Raw genomic sequence first — 16042 nt, 5'->3', positions numbered from 1 at the left:
ATGGTACACACACAGCTCTGATTCAAGGTAGATTTTGAATGCATGATGTTTATATTAAAAAGGTAATGCATATATTTTTTCATTCCATATGTTGTGTTTTACTAGAAAAGAAAAAGAATGTTTTGTTTTCCAATTCCCGTTTTTAAGGATTGTGCACTATAAGAACTTAACAACGACTTAAACTCCTAAAAAAAAGCATGTATTCTAAAAAAAAAAAATTCTTATGAATTAATGCCTCCTGTATAAACCAGCATACTTTCTGCGGTAACTTCATGCCAGTTGTACGCACAAAGTCTTTCGTTAACTTGTCAAATAAAAACAGGTACATGCTAACATGTAAAGCTTTTTACACTCATACTACACAAACCACTTACAAAATAACATTGAAACGACCTTCATGAGATCCCAACAAACAACTTTTCCAGCGACAGCCATATCAAAATCCTAACCGTTTTTGAGTTATTAAGCAAAATTTTTTAGGGGCCATTGGCCCTTAATTTAAGGGGCCAGCCCCTTTTTATTGGTGACAAATGAAAGCCCTTGTTATTTTGCACAACTTTTATTCTACATGTCTTTACAAAATTTTTTTCGTTCAAAAGATATAAAGGAAAACATGTCTAAATTTTTGCACTTTTTTGAATCCTGTTTTTTGACCCCCTACCTTTTCCTAAATAAAAAAACGTAATCTAAAAACATAAACAGATGTGCACAACTACAATGTCTCTGTTATTCAAATTCGTTGGATTCTCATTCCCTGCTATCATAGTCTCGGAGCCTTTGTCTGGAAACAAAAGGCCCTAAAAAAATTTAAAAGGGGAATAACTCTTTAACGGAAAGGGAATTCTACATTTTATGAATTGCTTAAGATAGTGTTTTGTAAAGTACATTAGCCCTGAAAATTTGAGCAAAAACCGTTTAGAAATGAGCAAGATATGAAACCTCAAAGTTCGCGTCTAGGAAACAAAAAAAAAAAAGAAAAATAAGAATAATCTTCATTTTTTTCCCGCACAATAATAGAAAGGTCTTCCGTTGTAAACGGAAGACCTTAAAAAGTAAATCGAAGTTCTAATTAACGCTACATATAGTGCTTTATCTTTAACTTTTCACAATATTATATATGATAAAATATCATATCATACCAACCAATACTATATCATAGGAATCCTGTTATGTCATTTTATAACAAACACATCTATCAAGCAGGTTTGAGTGAGGTAGGAGATTTTTTTTAGCATCCTTAATAATAAAGATCAGGCTCTGCATCTGAAGCTACCTCTGCAATTCATTTATATTACAGTTAAATCAATAATGCAAGTTTGAAATAGTGCTATTATCTATAAAACATGTGTCCTGTTCTAAAAAACTAAATCACTCCAAAATTTTAACCAGCTTTTAAAAACTTAACCTCCCTTCAGCATCCGAAACCTATGGCTCAGATACAGCATTCATATCTGTCATGTGCATCAGTATCATAAGAAGCACCACCCATGCAAGTTTGGTGAAGTTAGGACCAGTAGTAACTTAAAAATTGATATCAGAGGGCACCAGCACCAAAAACTTTAACATGCTCCAAAAACTTTAACCTCCTCCAGCATCTGAAATCCATGCCCCAGATTCAGCATCCAAGTCCTTCAAGTCTATTATGAGATCCACATTCATCATCTATGCAAGTTTGGTAAAGATAGAAGAAGTAACAACTTAGATAAGGGACCTGCAACAAAAACTTTAACCAGGTCCGGACGCCGATGCCATGGGTATAGCGTAAGCTCCCCCTCCCCACGCCGACTTCGTCTCGATGAGCTAAAAAGTGTAATGGATCTCACTGCATGTTAACCGAGTTTCCCCGTGGATCTTAATTTTGCAGCTAGCTTTTTGTGAGGAAAAAATAAACACTATTTCAACAGTCAGTCTGTTCGTGCTGACATTTTCCACGTATGGTACACTGTGAACAGTAACGTAACATATTTGTTCACTAAACAGTCTCTGAAAAATTTCTTTATGGTGAACTGAATAACGTTATTCGAAGAGCAAATAATATGTGTGACTTAAATGAATGCGACCGTCCCTGTTTTTAGAGAACTTTTTTCTTTTTTTGTTTCTTTTTTTATAGTCTCTAGCATCGAAATCGCCTCGTTTATTCTTCAATAACTCTTAATAACCTAAAATTGCAACTTCCACATGTTAATAAGGTTTTCTTTCTCCAACTTTTATTTTCACGTGCTCAAAATCATTTTGTCAACATGCTTTTGATAAATGGGCGGGTCTTTAAAATGCGCTAATCAGAATCTTTGTTGCAAATTGCTATTGTAATACAGACTGATTTAAATGTGTCTTAACTTATATTGGCGGTAGTGTAAACTTTCAAGCGAGATTTGTGATAACTGTTTCATGTTATAATTGTTTCCAGGATGGCAATAAAACATTTTGTGATTTGGCATTTTCCACGTCATAGGGATAAAATATTCCTATTATGATACATTTTTAACGAAAAAACCATTCAAAAAATGTCATGAATATATGTATATACATCGTCTCCTTGAGGCAATTGTGAGTTGGCATGTTCTTTCATTAATACAAAATGTTTACTTGTAATATTGGACTTTTCTCACGTTTCCAAATCCCCAGTCAGTTATAAAGATGTTGTCACTTGTGTCCACACATATGCCCCATGGACTCCCAGATTCATATTTGTCATTACGAATGTAGCGGATGAACTGTCCATCCTCTTCTAGGATGTGGATATTACAGCTCTTCCGATCTGCTATCAGGATCCTACTCTGGCTGTCGGTAGTGATACCATGTGGATCCAATGATTTCTTGGGATCGAAGAGAGGACCAGTGTAGGTAAACCGGAGTTTCCCAAACTGATTGACCACCACGACGGCACGGGCTCTATTGTCTGACACACAGATGTCTAGGTTTCTGTTCTCACAGATGTATTTAATGTTGTTATATCCATCAGATGAATAAAGAGGTTGTCCTTTGGCATCGTACTGAATACTTTGTTTCTCTGTGGATCCAGAGTAACGCACAACTTTTGTTTGTGTATCATCATCACTTTCCATAACAACCAGGAGGTCATCAGAAGAGGTACTGCACAAATGGGAAGGTTTCCATCCCTGCAGTTTAATTACAGCATCTATCTGTGTATCTTTCATTATATTTACAGTTCTCTCTTTTTTATCAGTGTAAAACAGATCCCCACTCCTTGTAACTGCTATGTCATTTGGTTTATTCCCTGACTTAGTTTTCATCGAAGTTACTAGTTCCCCTCGGAGGTTATAGAGTCGCATGACCTTGTCGCTTCCACAAACCCATATCGCTTCATCATCAACACAAGATACGCTAAACAGTTGGCTAAAAAATCCAAACTTCGTCTTTATTTCTGTGATAATCTGTGGTTCATCAATGAATGGTCTCTCTGGGGTAGACGTTTCGGCACTTGGAGAATTCATTGTGTTATCATTTTCTTCTATTTTGATAGAAAACCCCGTTAGAGAACCAAACTGCAGGTAAAGCTGTTCTTTGTTGATACCCTGGGGGATAAATGTTGGAAAGGATACTGAGAGTTTAGGAGGCAATCTTCTGAATTCAGAATTTCTTGATTTGTAGGCAGAGACAAGGCTGGCATCATTAGATTTATTTAACTTTTTTAGATCAGCAATACTCTGTGTAATTTCAGAAATGGTGTCTGTGATTTCATTTTCTTGTTTATTTAGGACATCCAGGTGTTTGGAGTCCATTTCATCAAGATCAGATTTTAGTTTCTCAATAATGGCGTTTATTTCTTTATGTATATTTTCTCCTTGTTTGGTGATTGCTGTTCTTAATTTCTGCGAGTTTTTCCCCCAGTCGACTTTCTGAAGTGGGATATTAAATGCAATCTCTTGGTATTTAGGATAGATTGATTTTTCCAATTCTTGTAAATCTTTTTCTAAGACTTTTTTTTTGTTTCCAAGTTCTTTTATCAAGTCGACAAATTCATGACCTCGATGCTCTTCAGAGGAAACACACTGTACACAAACGGAAATGTCACATTCTTCACAATAAAGCTCGCATTCTTTAGTGGAATGTTTTGGGCACATAGAAGTAAACCCTCTATTTTCAAATGGCACTACTTTGTGTTCGTTAGATGAATTTGATAGATGTTCCCCCACACAGGCTTTACACAGATTTATGTGACAAATGTCACAGTACATAGGGGGGGCCGGGGTCTCACAGAGATGACACCGTAACACATCCTGGGCACAATGCTTTGGGTCCATGACCATCTACTTCGAGGGATTTTGAAGATAACTCTAAAAAAAAAACGACTAGATTATAAAGATAACATGAAATACGCGAGCCAGATAATCTATTTGATAATTATCGTAGCAATCAAACCCGTTTTAGCTATTTTGACCTTATTTGTCGTTTACTGGTTATTATCTCTACCTTTGATAAAATAAAAAAAATTATCAGTAATAGGGCAGCGCAGTTTTGCCTTTGGTGACGGAATTGCTTCAATATCTGATATACCACCGGAACCAATGATCTGACATTCGTTGCATCATTGTTTTTCTGTTATAACAACATACTTTTAATTTTTTTAAGCTGACCTGAGCTGAAAGCTCAAATGAGCTATTCTGATCACATTTTGTCCGTCGCCTGTCTGTCCGTCCGTCTGTAAACTTTTTTACCTTTAGAACTACTTCTAAAAAACTGCTCAGCTAATTTCAACCAAAAATGACACAAAGCATCCGTATTGGACAGCAAATTTAAATTGCAGAAATAAAAGACTAGTTTGCATTCAAAGCTGAGAAAACCTCGAAACTGTAAAGAAGGGGGGTTGAATTTTTAAAAATCTTCTTATCAAGAACTATTGAGTCAAATTCAATGTAGTTTAGCATAAATCATCCTTATGAAAAGGAATTGCAAAAACGGTTGGTTTTGTGTCAAAATTAAGTTATTACGAAAATATTAATAAAGGAATGGGTTTGTTTAATCTGTTTATAACTTTGTGCGGTATTCAATATTTCGAAAACAAGGTTCTTTGTTTAAAATTAAAGCAGCCGTGTTGAGCGTATGATAAACGGGACGGTCTGACAAAGATAATATAAATTTAGTTGTTGTGCAACAATTCCGTGCGAAGGAAATCTTTGAAACATGCGAGTTACATTGGTGCCGATTTGGTGAAGTAAATTGAGGTTAAAAATTTCAATGCGTTGACAGTTTTCACTTTTGACAGTGGTGTTAGATTATTTTGATTTTTGTTTCATTTTCATTATTTATGCTATGTAGCCTGGGGAATTATCGCCTTTATTTTGTCTTACGTATCAAATCAAACATACACTTCGGTAAATCAGACATTTAACTGTCCTGCGCAAAATAAGCAAAATCCGATGTATTAATAACATACTAGAATACAATTCATTCTATTGGTAATTCGATATGTTCTTTTGCGTAACTGTTAATTAATGCAATGTGTTTTGATACTCAGCATTTTCTCTAGTCTAAATAGATTTTAAGATCACTGACGAATAAATATATATATATATATATATATATATATATATATATATATATATATATATATATATATATATATATATATATATATATATATATATTTGTTATATTCAGTAGTATTTTCTCACTATATAACTCTATATAGACGAATAGTCAATAATTGTAATATTAGCTCGTCTGAAAAATATTGACCGGTCAATACTTTTTTGATATTGACCGGCTAGGAATAATATCTAGAGAACATTCCCTCTATTTCAAATAATCGCCTCTGATTTGTTGATTCGTAAACGATGACGCGAATAACTCTTCGCGACTCCAAAACAAGGTGACGTCATAATAGACAGTCAGTCAAGGCAAGTAAACAACGGACGCGCAATGCGACGGTTTGTATCATAACGGATATAAGGATTTGCGAATTACTGTGAAGTAAAATCAGGTAGAACATCTGTATGTTAATTCTTACGGTCGGCGGAATATCACCAGTGGCCGTTTGATGCTGAGGATATTTTGGAAATGAACTTTGCACAAAATTGAATTCGTGAATTCTTTGTTGAGCTGAGAAAATTACGGCGATGTTTTCAATTAATTTCTTAAATTTTGGTTTGTTTCTTCATATAACAAAACAAATGTTGACTGTGTTTTCGGGCAACATTGATTATATGAGCCCCCTTGGGACGAAAATATTGCCCTCCGCTTCGCGTCGGGCAATATTTCGTCCCTCGGGGGCTCATATAATCAATGTTGCCCTCAACCCCAGTCAATATTTGTATAATATATATATATATATATATATATATATATATATATATATATATATATATATATATATATATATATATATATACGTATATCCAATTTCCGCTTTGTTTGCGACGATTTCCGAATCGCAGAAAATATATCAGCGTAAATTTGATACAAAATGTTGTTCTTTAAATATAGTTCTCTCTTTCTTTATAGAGTAAACAGGTATGTAAAAGTACAATGAACTGTTTTCAGTAAGTTTATAGTAGAAATTGCGGGATCGGAGGACAAACGCCATATAACAGGTATGTAAGCCTCGTAGTTTATTTAATAAGCTAATTAAAACGGTCGCTTTTCTTGCGATGTCTAAACCGATGTCTAATTATACCTGAGTTACTGGTATATGTACCGGTACGTTATCTTTTTATCTATGACTGTTTGCGTCTCTGAAAATAATTATCGGTAATTCTTTCACATTAAGGAAATCGTGTAAATGGTTTAATTGTCCCGGCGAATTTTTCATTATAAAGAGCGACAATTTAGACACTTTACCCTCTTAGTTCATAGGTTTAAATAATCCTGAATTATATTTTCACTATGACTTTGAAATAGTGAAAATTTGATTCGCGTAAATTTTATATATCGTTTTAAGTTTTGAATCGCGGAAAAAACATGACGCAGAAAAAACCAGATATACGGTATATATATATATATATATATATATATATATATATATATATATATATATATATATATATATATATATATATATATATATATATATATATATAGTTAAATCCAAAAAATATCGCAGTGTCCGGTTTTATATATAGAAAATTTGAAAAACGAAAGACAACACAGAGTAAAACGTTAGCGCTTTCATTCAATCTTCAGACATTTTTAAAATAACAATTACGTTACTTGGTGACGTCTACAATACAATGACGTCATAGTTAAAGTTAACGTAGTAGAGGGATATTTCCGCGTAATCTATAGGGTAATTCAATGAAATATATACACAATACATAAAAAAGTTAAATTATGCGGAGGCGGGCAATTTAAAGTGTTTCCATTTTATAAACTTTTTACAGAGAGTGCAACGGAAAGAAGAGAAAAAGAAAAACATTTTATTCAAACTTTAAAACCTTGCCTCAACAGACTGCTATAATTTAACTTTTTTATGTATTGTGTATATATTTCATTGAATTACCCTATAGATTACGCGGAAATATCCCTCTACTACGTTAACTTTAACTATGACGTCATTGTATTGTAGACGTCACCAAGTAACGTAATTATTATTTTAAAAACGTCTGAAGATTGAATGAAAGCGCTAACGTTTTACTATGTGTTGTCTTTCGTTTTTCAAATTTTCTATATATATATATATATATATATATATATATATATATATATATATATATATATATATATATATATATATATATGTGTGTGTGTGTGATTTATATGTAATATATATATATATATATATATATATATATATATATATATATATATATATATATATATATATATATATATATATATATGTGATTCAGTTTCAAGAAAAGATTGTGCCCTTTATTTGTTTAAGTGCATGTTTCTTCTGTTTTAGGTGTTTACACTTTTCTATTTACTAACCATATCTTAGTGTAAAGCTTCAAATTTTAAGAAAGATACAGAGCTTTGACTCAAATTCTATGTTTGTATACAGAGCTGAGGACGTTTTTTATTTGTGTTTTTTTATTTTAAATGCTGAATAGGATTACCTTTGACCCCAAATTTAGTCTGGCCTCAAATTTGGCCTCTTCTTCATGTTTTGTTTTGAGGCCAGACCAAAATTTGGGACCAATTCAATTTTGAGGCCAAAAGTGAAGTAAGGCCAACTTCGAGGCCAGGCCAGATCTGATCAATGGGGCCAGGCCACGCAAGGTTTTAGAGTATGCCGTATATCTGCAATTATCTACCGGTGTGACCTAGATCAAATATGTCCAAATAGAGACACGCGATTGGAAACTCCAAAGATCATTTGGTAAAAGGGTTTATACCTGATATACAAAACGTATAGAGTAACCTTTAAACTCGTGCGACAGATTTGGGGGTTTCGCGCCTAGAATTAATATCAGAAGATACACACGTTAAAAGTTACTCTTAATATTGCATTCAGCACTGGCTTTTTTTTTTTAAAGAATGATGCAATCATCGCACCACTTATGATAGCTGAAACACGTTTCACACTTTAAAAAATAATGAAAATGAAATAAATTATAAATTACATATTTCATTAAAATTCAAACAACCATTTTCTGTGAAAATGGACCACAAATTATACAGTCGTGTGATGCATGTTTTAAAAATCGTAAATGATTTCTTCATTTTTCATCATTTTAAAAACAAAGTGCTTAATGTTTTAAGTTGTCTTGTCACAGTGCATATTAATCAAACGTGTCTTAACAGATGCACGTTATCTAAAACATAATTCGATAAAAATGATTACACCTGTTATTAAATTATTAATGATGCAATGATACAAACTATTTGGAATGACTTTGATCGAACTAAACCCACTCGACCGATATCGGGAGACACCTTCGTGAAAAGATAAATGGACTTTTAAAATAACATAATTAGAATGTATTACCTTGTTCACACCAGTTACTTGTTCAATAACAATCAACAAATCTTAACAATCCACCTTGGCGATGCTTCTGTATAGACAACTGCCAATAACATTGTTCAATGTATAACTCTTACCAGGAAATTCGCTCCGAAAGCTTCACTACCTTTAAACCTCTGTTATCAGCTTAAAAGTCATATGATTTTACGTTGGACGAATAGGCGGATTCAATGCAAACAAAAAGTGAAATTTTTTATTGGTTTGGTTTTTGAAATATGTAACATGTAAACTCCTAATCGGAAGTCCTCAAAAGAGAAATTCCATAACAATTTATTTGCACGAGAATTATTTTAAACACATTAGTTGTTTACTACCTTGCCTATCTTTTATCAACTACAAACAAGTTCAACTTGTCACATGATTTCATGTTGGAAAAAGTGGCGGACTCGTCGCCAAGGAAAATTGAAAACAGTTTATTAATGTTTTGGTTCTTTTAGCCATCCTTTATGGATGTTCACTATAACATTACATTTTTGAAAAAATTCAAAGTGCTTTATGTTTTAAGTTGCCTTGTCACAGTGCATATTAATCAAACGTGTCTTAACAGATGCACGTTATCTAAAACATAATTCGATAAAAATGATTACACCTGTTATTAAATTATTAATGATGCAATGTTACAAACTATTTGAAATGACTTTGATCGAACTACACCCACTCGACCGATATCGGGAGACACCTTTGTGAAAAGATAAATGGACTTTTAAAATAACATAATTAGAATGTATTACCTTGTTCACACCAGTTACTTGTTCTTTACCAATCAACAAATCTTAACAATCCACCTTGGCGATGCTTCTGTATAGACAACTGCCAATAACATTGTTCAATGTATAACTCTTACCAGGAAGTTCGCTCCGAAAGCTTCACTGCCTTTATACCTCTGTTATCAGCTTAAAAGTCATATGATTTTACGTTGGAGGAATAGGCGGATTCAACGCAAACAGAAAGTGAAATTTTTTATTGGTTTGGTTTTTGAAATATGTAACATGTAAACTCCTAATCGGAAGTCCTCAAAAGAGAAATTCCATAACAATTTATTTGCACGAGAATTAATTATTTTAAACACATTAGTTGTTTACTACCTTGCCTATCTGTTATCAACTACAAACAAGTTCAACTTGTCACATGATTTCATGTTGGAAAAAGTGGCGGACTCGTCGCCAAGGAAAATTGAAAACAGTTTATTAATGTTTTGGTTCTTTTAGCTATCCTCTATGGATGTTCACTATAACATTACATTTTTGAAAACATTCAAAGTGCTTTATGTTTTAAGTTGCCTTGTCACAGTGCATATTAATCAAACGTGTCTTAACAGATGCACGTTATCTAAAACATAATTCGATAAAAATGATTACACCTGTTATTAAATTATTAATGATGCAATGATACAAACTATTTGAAATGACCTTGATCGAACTACACCCACTCGACCGATATCGGGAGACACCTTCGTGAAAAGATAAATGGACTTTTAAAATAACATAATTAGTATGTATTACCTTGTTCACACCAGTTACTTGTTCTTTACCAATCAACAAATCTTAACAATCCACCTTGGCGATGCTTCTGTATAGACAACTGCCAATAACATTGTTCAATGTATAACTCTTACCAGGAAGTTCGCTCCGAAAGCTTCACTACCTTTATACCTCTGTTATCAGCTTAAAAGTCATATGATTTTACGTTGGAGGAATAGGCGGATTCAACGCAAACAAAAAGTGAAATTTTTTATTGGTTTGGTTTTTGAAATATGTAACATGTAAACTCCTAATCGGAAGTCCTCAAAAGAGAAATTCCATAACAATTTATTTGCACGAGAATTAATTATTTTTAACACATTAGTTGTTTACTACCTTGCCTATCTGTTATCAACTACAAACAAGTTCAACTTGTCACATGATTTCATGTTGGAAAAAGTGGCGGACTCGTCGCCAAGGAAAATTGAAAACAGTTTATTAATGTGTTGGTTCTTTTAGCTATCCTCTATGGATGTTCACTATAACATTACATTTTTGAAAACATTCAAAGTGCTTTATGTTTTAAGTTGCCTTGTCACCGTGCATATTAATTAAACGTGTCTGAACAGATGCACGTTATCTAAAACATAATTCGATAAAAATGATTACACCTGTTATTAAATTATTAATGATGCAATGATACAAATAATTTGAAATGACTTTGATCGAACTACACCCACTCGACCGATATCGGGAGACACTTTCGTGAAAAGATAAATGGACTTTTAAAATAACATAATTAGAAAGTATTACCTTGTTCACACCAGTTACTTGTTCAATAACAATCAACAAATCTTAACAATCCACCTTGGCGATGCTTCTGTATAGACAACTGCCAATAACATTGTTCAATGTATAACTCTTACCAGGAAGTTCGCTCCGAAAGCTTCACTACCTTTATACCCCTGTTATCAGCTTAAAAGTCATATGATTTTACGTTGGAGGAATAGGCGGATTCAACGCAAACAAAAAGTGAAATTTTTTATTGGTTTGGTTTTTGAAATATGTAACATGTAAACTCTTATCGGAAGTCCTCAAAAGAGAAATTCCATAACAATTTATTTGCACGAGAATTAATTATCTTAAACACATTAGTTGTTTATTACCTTGCCTATCTGTTATCAACTACAAACAAGTTCAACTTGTCACATGATTTCATGTTGGAAAAAGTGGCGGACTCGTCGCCAAGGAAAATTGAAAACAGTTTATTAATGTTTTGGTTCTTTTAGCTATCCTCTATGGATGTTCACTATAACATTACATTTTAAAAAAAATTCAAAGTGCTTTATGTTTTAAGTTGCCTTGTCACAGTGCATATTAATCAAACGTGTCTTAACAGATGCACGTTATCTAAAACATAATTCGATAAAAATGATTACACCTGTTATTAAATTATTAATGATGCAATGATACAAACTATTTGAAATGACCTTGATCGAACTACACCCACTCGACCGATATCGGGAGACACCTTCGTGAAAAGATAAATGGACTTTTAAAATAACATAATTAGTATGTATTACCTTGTTCACACCAGTTACTTGTTCTTTACCAATCAACAAATCTTAACAATCCACCTTGGCGATGCTTCTGTATAGACAACTGCCAATAACATTGTTCAATGTATAACTCTTACCAGGAAGTTCGCTCCGAAAGCTTCACTGCCTTTATACCTCTGTTATCAGCTTAAAAGTCATATGATTTTACGTTGGAGGAATAGGCGGATTCAACGCAAACAAAAAGTGAAATTTTTTATTGGTTTGGTTTTTGAAATATGTAACATGTAAACTCCTAATCGGAAGTCCTCAAAAGAGAAATTCCATAACAATTTATTTGCACGAGAATTAATTATTTTTAACACATTAGTTGTTTACTACCTTGCCTATCTGTTATCAACTACAAACAAGTTCAACTTGTCACATGATTTCATGTTGGAAAAAGTGGCGGACTCGTCGCCAAGGAAAATTGAAAACAGTTTATTAATGTGTTGGTTCTTTTAGCTATCCTCTATGGATGTTCACTATAACATTACATTTTTGAAAAAATTCAAAGTGCTTTATGTTTTAAGTTGCCTTGTCACAGTGCATATTAATTAAACGTGTCTTAACAGATGCACGTTATCTTAAACATAATTCGATAAAAATGATTACACCTGTTATTAAATTATTAATGATGCAATGATACAAACTATTTGAAATGACCTTGATCGAACTACACCCACTCGACCGATATCGGGAGACACCTTCGTGAAAAGATAAATGGACTTTTAAAATAACATAATTAGTATGTATTACCTTGTTCACACCAGTTACTTGTTCTTTACCAATCAACAAATCTTAACAATCCACCTTGGCGATGCTTCTGTATAGACAACTGAAAACTGTTGATTTTCTTATACTCCACATCGGTGATATTGAATTTAGTATCACTTGCATTTACAACAGTTTCTATTCAAAGGAACGAAGCGGTTTTATTATGCACAATGAATATCACTTATTACGTTACGATACATTCCCTAAGAACGATCGAAAGGAATGCAGATCGTGACGTCAAAGTTAGCTATGACGTCATATCTTAAGAAGTACAGACAGGTGACTTTCTACATATCGCTGAAAAAATTAATCGCCTTAACATAGCCGCCTTTTTTTTTTTTTCGTTTTTTTTTTTGGGGGGGGGGGGAGGGGGGGGTCATGTCAATATATATATAGACAATTTCTATTGTTCGTGTCGTTAGCCATTTTTAGTGCTTTATATATATATATATATATATATATATATATATATATATATATATATATATATATATATATATATATATATATATATATATATATATATATAAATTGTGCTAAACGTTTGCTTTCTTTGACTTTCAGAACATGTTATCAAGAGAAGCCATCCTCCCTCCCTACACCATGTCTTCAATGGTCATCTATGCCATCCACTGCTCCCCTCAGAAAACCTTGACCTTGTCAGAGATCTGCGTATCCCTGGAGGCCATGTTTCACGTCATTAGCGGCAACGAAAAAGCTTGGTACAAGAAGGTCCGTAACGTCCTATCCAAGAACACCCACTTCGTCAAGATGAGGCATCCCAACAACAGCGGCAAGAGTCTGTGGACCGTCGACCTGTCCTTTGTTCCTCTCACTTCGTTCTGGAAGCAGACGACACGTATAGAAAGTCACAACGGATAGCCAACCCTCCTTCATCAATATCTTGGTGTTCCGGAAATCGAGTTTCGTGGTGTTGTGTCCTCAAGTACAGCTTCCGGTATTGAACGAACCACCAGTGTTGTGTCCTCTCAACTCAGCTTCGGTATTGACCGCATCCTCAGCATGTCACCCAGAACGTCAAAGACTCCCACAGCAGACGACTCCATTCTAGATGGAGATGCCTGTTCCGCTTGTGATTCGTTTTGCAGTGTGTTCGATACCACTTACGACGAAAGTGACTCAGTTCATGGAATCTGTTATTCATCCATGGAAAGATTCCGAGGTTATTCCGATGTGTCATCCTCCAAAGATATCCACGAATTTGGACATTCCACTCGGATCGTTTCGGACTCTAGTATGGTTTCCCTAGACGCTCCCTGTTCACCCATCGAACCAGAACTTTCACAGGAAGACATTTTTGCCGGTGTTGAAGAACTCCAGTCCCTTTTGGAACCAGAGGACGTCACTGACTTTGCACCGACAGACGACTTCGTCATTGTTTCGCCAGCCGACAGTTACAGCCTCTCAGCCCTTGAATCGATCGCCGACTTCGTCATTCAGTGCCCAGGGGACTTCCTCCAGGAGTTCGAGCCTTACCTGCGGGACCTCAGTGACTGATGTGTGTCCTATATTCTTAGGTTAATGAAAGTATACATTGCTTACTATTATAAACAGTTTGATCATTGTTGTGTTTAGCATTTTTGTAAATATTTATTTCATAACAATTAAATTGTTATCTAAAATGGATTGGATTTGTTTATTTTTTTTTAATAAGGTACGTATAAACACGTTTTCACCTTTGGTAGTCCAATGATTATACCAACAACAAAGAGCTTCACAATATCTGTTTATGTTAATACTAATATGAATAGCTAATGTAAACACGAGAGAAAAGGAGCATTTGATCATGTGATACTAACTATCGTACATGTCCATACTTATGTTTCTATTAGCCATGATTTGAGCAGGAGTTTTTACAGGATTTCATATTATGGTATCTCTAATGTGTAACCAAAAATTGAATGTCAACTGTCTACTTATAAGCACCGAAACACTGTTCTTGCAATTATTTGTTATGTACACATTGCAACGTCGCTCCGTGTTTCTGTTTACATCGGTTGCATATTTGTGAAAACCTTTTTTTTTAATAAGATTGCTACAATATGCTTACTAACTAACGTCAACTTCTTACTGAAATATCTTGATAATTGAAGCATTCATAATTAAATCTTATAAAAACTCTAAATAACAGTTGCATAAGAGTTTCATATAAAAAAAATCCAAAATTATCACCCCCCCCCCAAAAAAAAAAACACACAACAAAAAGAAAAAAACATCTTCCGCAATTTTTTCTTTCGCTCTTTTATTATTATTGCTGCTTGTTCTTAATAAAATCTTTCATAATGAGTTGACATTTATTTCATGATATAATCGAAAATCTCATGATTATATAAGTTGAATAATGATTAATATAATTTTCTTTAAATTAAATACAATCTTGATATTATATTTACGTCAACTCAAATTACAATCTCAAAAAAAATTGTCAAATGGCAAGATCAAGATTTTTACAAAGAGAAGGTATTTCTAATCGATTTAAATGATAATTTTAGGCGTACTTTGTCATTTTCTTAACCACAAAAATAATGAATTCACTTTTAATTAATTTTTTTAATTTAAATCTAAATTTTTGATAAAATGTGAGTTAAATAAGATGAATTAGATAAATCAGATTCTTTGATAGCGACAATACTATCCCGGTAGTTAATTAACGTTATTTTAAAACAAATCTTGATTCATTAAAATTCGAAAAGAATAAACACATCTAATCTTATCTTTCAGATAGTTTAATGGATAAAAAAAATTGTAATTCTAAACAAATTGCTGTTAACAATCAGTGTGTAAGTTATTGAACTTGATACATGTGTTTGTAAATCAATAAATCCTTATGATTACATAGCATACATAAAACAATAACTATTTTTGCTAACACTTAAACACACACAAAATCACTATTTTGCGTTTATCATACACGTTGCTCCTATCTTATATTGTTGATACGGTGTATTACGACATTCCATTCCATTGTAAACCTCTCGCACGGTTTCGAGGGCGATTATATCAGAATATTTGCCCCGATGTCCTGGGTATTATGACTCTGTTTATTACTGTATGATACATGTTCTGGTAATGTTCTCCAGAAGACATGCATTTGTTATATGAAATTTTCGTCAATTAAATTATCCAGTGCTTGCAAGATAAAATGATACTTCCAATTGGCAATTGAAATATTTGGTTACGTTTTGTTAGGACTTCTATTCTTTGGGTTTGATCTTAATATAATGAGAGGAAATAGCACGCGAGGGTGATATGCCTGTTACATG

General features: G+C 33.3%; 1 protein-coding gene and 1 pseudogene across 2 annotated transcripts; one reads left to right on the top strand and one right to left on the bottom strand.

Annotated features, from left to right (window-relative positions):
• Nucleotides 1-1053: 1053 nt before the first annotated feature.
• Nucleotides 1054-10232, bottom strand: LOC136274883 (tripartite motif-containing protein 2-like). Of its 2 annotated transcripts, none has more exons than XM_066082704.1 (2): nt 9658-10232; nt 1054-4298 (listed from the first exon to the last, which is right to left on the bottom strand). In XM_066082704.1, exon 2 carries the CDS (start codon nt 4269-4271, stop codon nt 2583-2585), a length of 1689 nt encoding a protein of 562 aa, XP_065938776.1. In that variant the 5' UTR covers nt 4272-4298; nt 9658-10232; the 3' UTR covers nt 1054-2582. The 2 variants fall into 2 exon arrangements, with proteins under 2 accessions (XP_065938776.1, XP_065938775.1); XM_066082703.1 differs by lacking the exon at nt 9658-10232 and adding an exon at nt 8891-9208.
• Nucleotides 10233-13325: 3093 nt separating this feature from the next.
• On the top strand, nt 13326-14350 carry LOC105324497 (uncharacterized; annotated as a pseudogene).
• Nucleotides 14351-16042: the final 1692 nt, after the last annotated feature.

This window comes from Magallana gigas, chromosome 4 (assembly GCF_963853765.1).
Source record: "Magallana gigas chromosome 4, xbMagGiga1.1, whole genome shotgun sequence".
NCBI lineage: Eukaryota > Metazoa > Mollusca > Bivalvia > Ostreida > Ostreidae > Magallana > Magallana gigas.
This window is presented reverse-complemented; position numbering and strand designations above follow the sequence as displayed.

Bases quoted from the DNA above. Each gene is read 5' to 3' on its own strand.
- LOC136274883 (XM_066082704.1), bottom strand. From the start codon at position 4,271: ATGGTCATGGACCCAAAGCATTGTGCCCAGGATGTGTTACGGTGTCAT.